The 11353-nt window shown below is 42.6% G+C and overlaps 1 protein-coding gene across 1 annotated transcript; it reads right to left on the bottom strand.

Annotated features, from left to right (window-relative positions):
- Positions 1 to 454: 454 nt before the first annotated feature.
- Positions 455 to 7542, bottom strand: LOC311037976 (extracellular calcium-sensing receptor-like; the record flags this gene model as incomplete). The annotated part of the gene is made up of 9 exons (XM_084047271.1): positions 455 to 1368; positions 1468 to 1591; positions 1676 to 1903; positions 2201 to 2476; positions 4170 to 4376; positions 4869 to 5138; positions 5376 to 5462; positions 6893 to 7166; positions 7301 to 7542. The coding sequence occupies 9 exons, from the start codon at positions 7540 to 7542 to the stop codon at positions 455 to 457; spliced, it is 2622 nt and encodes an 873-aa protein (XP_083903397.1).
- Positions 7543 to 11353: the final 3811 nt, after the last annotated feature.

Genomic DNA, 11353 nt, shown 5'->3' with positions numbered 1-11353 from the left:
TTACATTACGTGGTCAACAACTTAGACATGTAACTTGCTTGTAGGCAATGGTTCTCAACCTGTGGGACCACAACGGAGCTCACAGCGCCTCACAAGCTTGTAGATCTGCTATTTTTGCAATAGTTAAGTGTGGAGAAAAAAAACATAAAATGAAGAGCCCACGAGTCTTTGAGCTCGAGTCCGAGTCAAGTCTCAAGTCTTTGAGGGGCGAGTCCGAATCGAGTCTATAGAGTCTCATTCGTGGCGACCCGAGTGCGACTCGAGTACGAGTCTCTGACTCGAGTCCCCATCTCTGATATATATATACACACACACACACACACCCACCCACCCACCCACCCACCCACCCACACACACACACACACACACACACACACACACACACACACACACACACACACACACACACACACACACACACACACACAAAATGTATTATTATTTATTTCTGCTTCTACATATTGGTGGCACCTCTACCCATGATGGACTTCTTAGTGTTTCTCTCAGGTTTCAAAAGCATTATATAACACTTTGGTACAAACAATGCTACTAAAATGCCAAAACTAGATGCTAAAATAGCAAATACCTCCACTACATCTGCATATTTGCCTGGGGAGCTGATATATGCTGGGATGAAGGCTATCCACACAGCACAGAAGATCAACATGCTGAAAGTGATTAACTTGGCTTCATTGAAGTTATCTGGAAGATTCCTTGCCATGAATGCTAGAACAAAGCTGAGGAGTGCCAGTAAACCAATATAACCTAGTAACACTGCAAAACCAACTATCGATCCAACATCACACTCATAGACTATCTTATCACTGTGGTATTGTGTGTTTTTATAAGGAGTTGGTGAGGCAGACACAAGCCAGGCTGTGCATATTGTTGCCTGTATTAAAGTAAGAACCAGAACTGTTCCTCTCTGCTGCATGGAACCAAACCACTTCATAATGTCTGCACCCCCAGGCTTGGAGGCCTGGAACACAGCCAACACCACCATAGTCTTTACCAGGATACACGAGACACACAGCACAAAGCTTATCCCAAATACTGCATGCCTCAGCTGACAAGTCCAGAGCCTGGGACGGCCAATGAACAGAAGTGTGCACAAGAAACATAGTATGAGTGACAGCAAAAGTTGGAAGCTGAGTTCTGAGTTGTTGGCGCGCACCATGGGTGTGTCTCGATGATAGATGAAGATTCCCAGGACAGTGGCACAGATAATTGTGCCTAGCAGAGAGATTGTTGTCAAGGAGATACCCAGGGCCTCATGGTAGGAGAGGAACTCTATGATCTTAGAAACACAGTGGTCACGCCGGGGACTGGACCAGAAGTCCTCTGGACAACTGGTGCACTCTGTAGAGTCTAACAAAGAGGGCAGGAGGGCAGGTTTAAAGGCATAGACAAGTACATTGTCACCCTAACCTACTGTTTACATTGATACATGATTTAGACCTACAGTACCAGTGTCATTGCTGATCTCTCCCTCCGAACAAGCAATGCAGTCAAAGCAGCAGACAGGTTCTCCTTTCCTTCTAGCCACACGGGTTCCAGGGGAACAGCTCTCACTGCACACTGACCGAGGAGGCTACAGCGGAAAGTAACAATGATCAATTTCAGTCTGAACTAAATTACATTCACATTATTTGGTATTTTAGAAAGCCAAAGTCACCTTTGTGGATTCATAGTTCCAGACGATTCTGTCTTCATCCAGACTGAGTTCTTCACCTCCGGAGGCAGTTTTCTTGACCACACCTACATTTTGAACCTTTGTGCTTCCATCAGGGAGCCACACCCAGTTCATGACATCATAGATTTGTAAAGAATCACCATTCTCATCAAATGATACATGATCATCAAATGATGTGGTGAAGTTGATCTTTTCCAAGTAGTATACAAGCTAGAAATAGTGATGAGCAACATTTTGGAACAGCTAAATACTTTAAAAGGTTTTGGAGATTCAAAGGCATGGACTTGTGCACTAAAATGCAAATATCTCCACATAGTAAGTATTCCCCCAAAGGATTTTAACTGTGTTACTGCTCCAAACATTGTACTGACATACACTTAATATTGCATAACTACAAGAACGTTAATGTTTTATTTTAATTTTTTACTTACGTTCGTACTCATTATTATTATAAATTTGAATCTAATTTGAAGTATTTAACATGTAAAATGTGAATTAATATTATACCTGCCATGGCTGTATGGTCTGCAAACTGGCACAGCTATGCCCAATGAAAGGCCCTCTTCCTGGCACACATTGCAACATGTCATGGAGGGCATGGGCCAGAGCATACACAGCCTTATACACATTATAATCAACCCTGAGGTCAGACACATCCAAAAGTGCAGTTTCTGATGTTCCTAGGTCCTCTTGTCCATTACACACCCTTCCACCAGCATCCACCCACTCTGACGGAAGGGGTGCAAATTTACACTGAAATGTGTGCTCCCAAAACTGCTTAACCTGAAGAAACACAAATAAAATAACTCAGAATAACGTACATATTTCAAAAGTAATGTCTGTTTGAACTTGCAGCTTAAATGTGTAGTCTTAACATTTAACACTTTAAAAAAATTCTATTTGAAAGTCCCCCATACCCCCGACACTGCCGGGCTTCCTCCCAACCGTACCGATCACCACTGAGTGTAATCTATGATGACCATGTGTATTGTGTAGATGTAGTCAGCAATGTAGTTGTAATTGTGAAAAGCAGAAGTTAGATCATTTATTTTGTCACACACACTCCCTGGATGCCTGAGCATAACCTCATCACCGATTTTTTTCAGATCGGCCTGTTATAGAGCCACCAGGAGGCAGGTGTTTGCAAAACAATGTTTTGAGTGTACTCCTACAGATCTTGTCCAAATATCACGCAAATCGGTACACAGTATCTCTATTAATAGTCATTAAACAAAACAGATTTTTCATCTTCCATCATGATTGGCTATAAGATGGGCCTCCAAAATTTGCAGGAGTGCTCCGTTTTGAACAAAATGCCTCAAATCATGAATTTCCGTGACATTTTGCACGCACATTCCCACTAGGCCGAGTAAGAAATGCCACTTGAAAAAAATCAAATCAGCCTCATGGTGGCACTATAACATGTCAATTCGAGTTTTTACCTAAAACTGCACCGATCTGTGTAAAAGTTTGAATGCGCACTCCCTAGAAGCCAAGGATAAACCTTTGCCCTGCATTTTTCACATCTGCCTTTTATAGCGCCACCAGGAGGCCGACTTATGTAAAACAATTATTTTTATGGTTCAGACACAAGATAGTGAGACAATTGGCTCCCTATATGTTTTTAGCAATGGCAACAATAAGAGACACCAACGTTTGCGCTCATGTTGAATTGTCCAAAGTGGTTTTGAATCATAACATTGAATTAAATTAAATAATGAACTAAAATGCAGATCCAGTTGAAAGTGACGCAAGGCATTGTTTTCATGGTTTGATGCTGCTGCCAGCAACATAATAGGATATTAAGATTGCTGTGTGCCCCTATTACACTAGTTGATGTTTTATGCAGTAGTTATATTATAACTGAAATGCATATACATTTGCAGAAGGTTGTGGGTGCGAACCCTACTCGAGGTCGATGTCAGCATGGGCATGTGGTCACAACATGTCAAATGTGTTCAGAATTGAGCGAAGTCTCCTGCAGGAGGTGCGTCTGAAGCCTGTCGTGGACGGGAGTCTCCAGACGTAAAAACAGATAAGCTGATATTATATTACACATAATTATGGATTTAGATTGATTGTCAATTATAATATAATAGCTTCTTCACTGTATGGGGCACAAGTAGTTTGATATGTAGTTCATGGACTTTTGTACCATTTAGCTGTTTATGTATAGTAACTTTTTAAGCACTTTTATTTTAATGAACTTGATTATTTTTATACTGTAATCTATTGCATCAGGGTGCAATCTTTGCACCCTGATGCAATAGATTACAGTATCAATGGTGTACACGTACAGCTTTCATGTCTCACTCTTTCTAAAGTTGGGGCCACTCTTTGAAAAGTCATCATAATCCGAAAGAAAATAAAAGAAAAAAATAATAATTTAGTGGGTTTCTCTGCTAAACTCTGTTGAACATTGCTGGCGGGCTATGTTTGATCCGAAGACAACACACATGTTAAACACAATACTCACTATGGTATTTCCATGGCGATTGTCCGGATCATTGTCAGGATGTATTTTTAACAAGAAGTCCTTCAGACCTGGTATCTCTCCACGACGGATGGAAACACCCAGGGTGCCTCTCAGGAACGGCATGAAGTGAGGAGTCTGGAGATTAGCATCTATTATCCAGCTCAACCCTGTTATCCATTGCAGACCTGTCACATTCTGCCTTACCACCTGTTGGACAAAACATAATATGAGTGAGTGTGTGTGTGTGTGTGTGTGTGTGTGTGTGTGTGTGTGTGTGTGTGTGTGTGTGTGTGTGTGTGTGTGTGTGTGTGTGTGTGTGCGCGCGCGCGCGTGTGTGTCAGTAGAGATGTCCGATAATATCGATTATGTGCCCATCGGCCCATAATATCTATATCGATATTATGGACCGCTATTAACATACAAATTAAAAATGGAAATGGAAAATATCTGTATTTATACAGAGAATGTTTACATTTGGAAAGCCTTGTTGCATTAATGAATGCATCCAGTGGGGCATCACAATAAAATTTGGCATAATGTGTTCATTCCACGACGAGTAGATGTGATGTTTTCACCTGACATTAGTTTTGCTGAAAAAAAGCCTGATATCAATAGCGGACATCCCTAATTGTAAGATAACACAAGTCAGATTCTTTGCAATTACGAAATCCTGAATTAGCGTGCATCATAACTCCAAACCTCATCCATTAGATTAAGCACACGGATCCCATATACGAATACAATGGCCACACGAGCTGTGGATGTCTTCATCACAGTGACAATCCTCTGAAGTTCAGCTGGGTCCGTGTCCCAGGGCAGAACCTCAAAATAAGCCAGACAGCCCAAACCAGAGTGGGCCAGTTCAGATTGTATGATTCGGGCAGCATCGTGGCCATAGGCATCATCATCTATCAGCAGTCCTACCCAAGTCCACTGGAACCGTCTCAAAATCTGGAGCATAGCTCGCACCTGATTGCATAAAGAATGGAGTAAGTGCTTAGGTTAGATTTGGCTAGACATAGTGGTAAATCCATGAATTCTCATTTGATGCTGTCCACAAAGACCTTCAGCTCCAGCAGTAATACCCACAATCAAATGAGAGGTGATATGCAATATCAATTACGCTCACAAGAAAGCCTTCTTTTGTCAAGGGTGTGAAACATGAACTACTTGAAACCAACAGATCTATTGTCTGTAGACATGTACCTCAAAGGCATTACTTGGGACAGTTCTAAAGAAGGACGGGAACTGACTCCGGTCACTCAGACAGGAGCAGGTTGAATAGTAGCTTACCTGAAAAAGGCACAAAATATACATTCTGAAATATTATACTATTTTTAGCGGTGCCAACCGCTCTAAGCTTGACTTTGTCCGTATGTCCGTATCAGCACGGGATGCGCACGGCAAAGCAGCAACACATACAAACACACGCACGCACACACACACACACACACACACACACACACACACACACACACACACACACACACACACACACACACACAAACACACTTGCAGCTTGCCACTGCCATCTCTCCTCTCATTGGCCACACGTGGCACTGCTTATCAAAGAGGGGTCCAGGGACCCCCAGCGTATGTTCTGTCCGTCCGTTTAAGCACGGGATGAGCACGGGATTTTAAACAGCTATAACTCCAGTTTGCAGCATGCCACCAAGTCCACATTTGGTATGTGGACTTAGACCACCAATAGGCACGAGCATGAATTGATGAAGTTATCAAAGAGGGGTCCAGGGACCCCCAGCGCCCGTATGAGCACGGGATGAGCACGGGATTTTAAACAGCTGTAACTCCAGTTTGCAGCATGCCACCAAGTCCACATTTGGTATGTGGACTTAGACCACCAATAGGGACGAGCATGGATTGCTGAAGTTAGCAAAGAGGGCTCCAGGGACCCCCAGCGTATGTTATGTTTGTCCGTCCGTTTAAGCACGGGAATTCAAACAGCTATAACTCAAATTTGCAGCATGCCACCAAGTTCAAATATGCAATGTGGACTTAGACCACCAATAGGTACGAGCATGAATTGCTGAAGTTATCAAAGAGGAGTCCAGGGACCCCCAGCGTATGTTATGGCCGTCCGTCCGTTTAAGCACGGGATGAGCACGGGATTAATAAACAGCTATAACTCCAGTTTGCAGCATGCCACCAAGTCCACATTTGGTAAGTGGACTCAGACCACCAATAGGGACGAACTGAAATGAGTTAAGCCCCGCCCCAAAGGCACCGCTTCCTTCACACGGGGTGTGATTTTTATTATATTATTTATATTATTATATATCATACTTTTTCTTTTTTGACTTTGCATATTTTTAAGCAGAGCATGTGAGTGGAGCAGAATGTGGAGAAATCCTACTCCCCACTCACAAAGCAATTTTCACACTCAGGTCCAATGCTCAAAATCTTTCACGGATCATTGAGGAAAAATAAAAGTAGTAGGGGGGAAACAAGCTATATTGTAAATAAGTTGCAAACAAGCAGTGTTAGCCGTATCAACTGGAATCCCATTTCATAAACCAATCATACAAGCACACTCTGATTTGTATTCTTGAAAATCACATCATGATCATGCAGTTCTGTGGAAATGTCTTTAAAAAGGAGTAGAACATTTGCTTTTTGTCTTGCAATGACCATAGGCTACATTATAGAAGGTATATTATAGGTATATTGTGTTTCATATATCATTTATTTATCTAAAAACTTACCAGGGGCACTCTGTACAAACCTAATATTCTAGAGATAGCGATAGAATGTCTCGAGGATGAATCGCCCACAATTCCGAGCACTGGAGGGGACCCAACACAGCTCTCATCCAAATGAATCTGCTCCTCTCTGCCACTGATCAATGACAATGCTGCACGGAATCCAATTCCAAGCGAGTAACAGGTATCATAGAGACTATATCCTAGAGTCACATTGGGTAGTAGGCTGGGGTTTCTGTTGATCTCAGTAATGGCAAAAGCTGTGGTCTGGGCCCACCTGAACGCTTCAATGTTAAAGCTAAAACAACAAATGCCACTGTAACCTTGAATGTATATCAACTAATAATATGGTACTATCTATCAAAACAAGTTTCCTGTTCTCTTGTTTACTATAGTATTTGTGATACTCACCCATAGCAAGTGGGATCCATTTGCTTGGAGGTGAAAGACATCTCACGGAAGTCAGAGGAGAGATGGATCTCAAACAAGCCACCGAGCACAATGTCCCCTGCCTTGTAAACTCTGTTGAGATTAAACTGTGCCTGTAACTCACAAGAAGAGGAAGGTGAGGAAGACAAAACAGAGAACGAAGAGAACAATATCACGGTCAAGTACAGGTATGAAAGCAGGTGTATGTGTAGAGAAGCCCTCATGACTGTCATCCTCTGTCTAACCCCTTTCCCAAATCCTTTGTCCAGTTGCTACATTTTATACACAGTGCTATACTGTGTATAAAATGTAGCAACTGGACAAAGGATTTGGGAAAGGGGTTAGACAGAGGATGACAGTCATGAGGGCTTCTCTACACATACACCTGCTTTCATACCTGTACTTGACCGTGATATTGTTCTCTTCGTTCTCTGTTTTGTCTTCCTCACCTTCCTCTTCTTGTGAGTTACAGGCACAGTTTAATCTCAACAGAGTTTACAAGGCAGGGGACATTGTGCTCGGTGGCTTGTTTGAGATCCATCTCTCCTCTGACTTCCGTGAGATGTCTTTCACCTCCAAGCAAATGGATCCCACTTGCTATGGGTGAGTATCACAAATACTATAGTAAACAAGAGAACAGGAAACTTGTTTTGATAGATAGTACCATATTATTAGTTGATATACATTCAAGGTTACAGTGGCATTTGTTGTTTTAGCTTTAACATTGAAGCGTTCAGGTGGGCCCAGACCACAGCTTTTGCCATTACTGAGATCAACAGAAACCCCAGCCTACTACCCAATGTGACTCTAGGATATAGTCTCTATGATACCTGTTACTCGCTTGGAATTGGATTCCGTGCAGCATTGTCATTGATCAGTGGCAGAGAGGAGCAGATTCATTTGGATGAGAGCTGTGTTGGGTCCCCTCCAGTGCTCGGAATTGTGGGCGATTCATCCTCGAGACATTCTATCGCTATCTCTAGAATATTAGGTTTGTACAGAGTGCCCCTGGTAAGTTTTTAGATAAATAAATGATATATGAAACACAATATACCTATAATATACCTTCTATAATGTAGCCTATGGTCATTGCAAGACAAAAAGCAAATGTTCTACTCCTTTTTAAAGACATTTCCACAGAACTGCATGATCATGATGTGATTTTCAAGAATACAAATCAGAGTGTGCTTGTATGATTGGTTTATGAAATGGGATTCCAGTTGATACGGCTAACACTGCTTGTTTGCAACTTATTTACAATATAGCTTGTTTCCCCCCTACTACTTTTATTTTTCCTCAATGATCCGTGAAAGATTTTGAGCATTGGACCTGAGTGTGAAAATTGCTTTGTGAGTGGGGAGTAGGATTTCTCCACATTCTGCTCCACTCACATGCTCTGCTTAAAAATATGCAAAGTCAAAAAAGAAAAAGTATGATATATAATAATATAAATAATATAATAAAAATCACACCCCGTGTGAAGGAAGCGGTGCCTTTGGGGCGGGGCTTAACTCATTTCAGTTCGTCCCTATTGGTGGTCTGAGTCCACTTACCAAATGTGGACTTGGTGGCATGCTGCAAACTGGAGTTATAGCTGTTTATTAATCCCGTGCTCATCCCGTGCTTAAACGGACGGACGGCCATAACATACGCTGGGGGTCCCTGGACTCCTCTTTGATAACTTCAGCAATTCATGCTCGTACCTATTGGTGGTCTAAGTCCACATTGCATATTTGAACTTGGTGGCATGCTGCAAATTTGAGTTATAGCTGTTTGAATTCCCGTGCTTAAACGGACGGACAAACATAACATACGCTGGGGGTCCCTGGAGCCCTCTTTGCTAACTTCAGCAATCCATGCTCGTCCCTATTGGTGGTCTAAGTCCACATACCAAATGTGGACTTGGTGGCATGCTGCAAACTGGAGTTACAGCTGTTTAAAATCCCGTGCTCATCCCGTGCTCATACGGGCGCTGGGGGTCCCTGGACCCCTCTTTGATAACTTCATCAATTCATGCTCGTGCCTATTGGTGGTCTAAGTCCACATACCAAATGTGGACTTGGTGGCATGCTGCAAACTGGAGTTATAGCTGTTTAAAATCCCGTGCTCATCCCGTGCTTAAACGGACGGACAGAACATACGCTGGGGGTCCCTGGACCCCTCTTTGATAAGCAGTGCCACGTGTGGCCAATGAGAGGAGAGATGGCAGTGGCAAGCTGCAAGTGTGTTTGTGTGTGTGTGTGTGTGTGTGTGTGTGTGTGTGTGTGTGTGTGTGTGTGTGTGTGTGTGTGTGTGTGTGTGTGCGTGCGTGTGTTTGTATGTGTTGCTGCTTTGCCGTGCGCATCCCGTGCTGATACGGACATACGGACAAAGTCAAGCTTAGAGCGGTTGGCACCGCTAAAAATAGTATAATATTTCAGAATGTATATTTTGTGCCTTTTTCAGGTAAGCTACTATTCAACCTGCTCCTGTCTGAGTGACCGGAGTCAGTTCCCGTCCTTCTTTAGAACTGTCCCAAGTAATGCCTTTGAGGTACATGTCTACAGACAATAGATCTGTTGGTTTCAAGTAGTTCATGTTTCACACCCTTGACAAAAGAAGGCTTTCTTGTGAGCGTAATTGATATTGCATATCACCTCTCATTTGATTGTGGGTATTACTGCTGGAGCTGAAGGTCTTTGTGGACAGCATCAAATGAGAATTCATGGATTTACCACTATGTCTAGCCAAATCTAACCTAAGCACTTACTCCATTCTTTATGCAATCAGGTGCGAGCTATGCTCCAGATTTTGAGACGGTTCCAGTGGACTTGGGTAGGACTGCTGATAGATGATGATGCCTATGGCCACGATGCTGCCCGAATCATACAATCTGAACTGGCCCACTCTGGTTTGGGCTGTCTGGCTTATTTTGAGGTTCTGCCCTGGGACACGGACCCAGCTGAACTTCAGAGGATTGTCACTGTGATGAAGACATCCACAGCTCGTGTGGCCATTGTATTCGTATATGGGATCCGTGTGCTTAATCTAATGGATGAGGTTTGGAGTTATGATGCACGCTAATTCAGGATTTCGTAATTGCAAAGAATCTGACTTGTGTTATCTTACAATTAGGGATGTCCGCTATTGATATCAGGCTTTTTTTCAGCAAAACTAATGTCAGGTGAAAACATCACATCTACTCGTCGTGGAATGAACACATTATGCCAAATTTTATTGTGATGCCCCACTGGATGCATTCATTAATGCAACAAGGCTTTCCAAATGTAAACATTCTCTGTATAAATACAGATATTTTCCATTTCCATTTTTAATTTGTATGTTAATAGCGGTCCATAATATCGATATAGATATTATGGGCCGATGGGCACATAATCGATATTATCGGACATCTCTACTGACACACACGCGCGCGCGCGCACACACACACACACACACACACACACACACACACACACACACACACACACACACACACACACACACACACACACACACACACACACACACACACACACTCACTCATATTATGTTTTGTCCAACAGGTGGTAAGGCAGAATGTGACAGGTCTGCAATGGATAACAGGGTTGAGCTGGATAATAGATGCTAATCTCCAGACTCCTCACTTCATGCCGTTCCTGAGAGGCACCCTGGGTGTTTCCATCCGTCGTGGAGAGATACCAGGTCTGAAGGACTTCTTGTTAAAAATACATCCTGACAATGATCCGGACAATCGCCATGGAAATACCATAGTGAGTATTGTGTTTAACATGTGTGTTGTCTTCGGATCAAACATAGCCCGCCAGCAATGTTCAACAGAGTTTAGCAGAGAAACCCACTAAATTATTATTTTTTTCTTTTATTTTCTTTCGGATTATGATGACTTTTCAAAGAGTGGCCCCAACTTTAGAAAGAGTGAGACATGAAAGCTGTACGTGTACACCATTGATACTGTAATCTATTGCATCAGGGTGCAAAGATTGCACCCTGATGCAATAGATTACAGTATAAAAATAATCAAGTTCATTAAAATAA

Source organism: Gymnoscopelus microlampas (assembly GCF_963454915.1).
Source record: "Gymnoscopelus microlampas genome assembly, chromosome: 21".
Taxonomy (NCBI): Eukaryota; Metazoa; Chordata; class Actinopteri; order Myctophiformes; family Myctophidae; genus Gymnoscopelus; species Gymnoscopelus microlampas.
The sequence above is the reverse complement of the archived record's forward strand: the minus strand, read 5'-3'. Positions and strand labels throughout refer to the sequence as shown.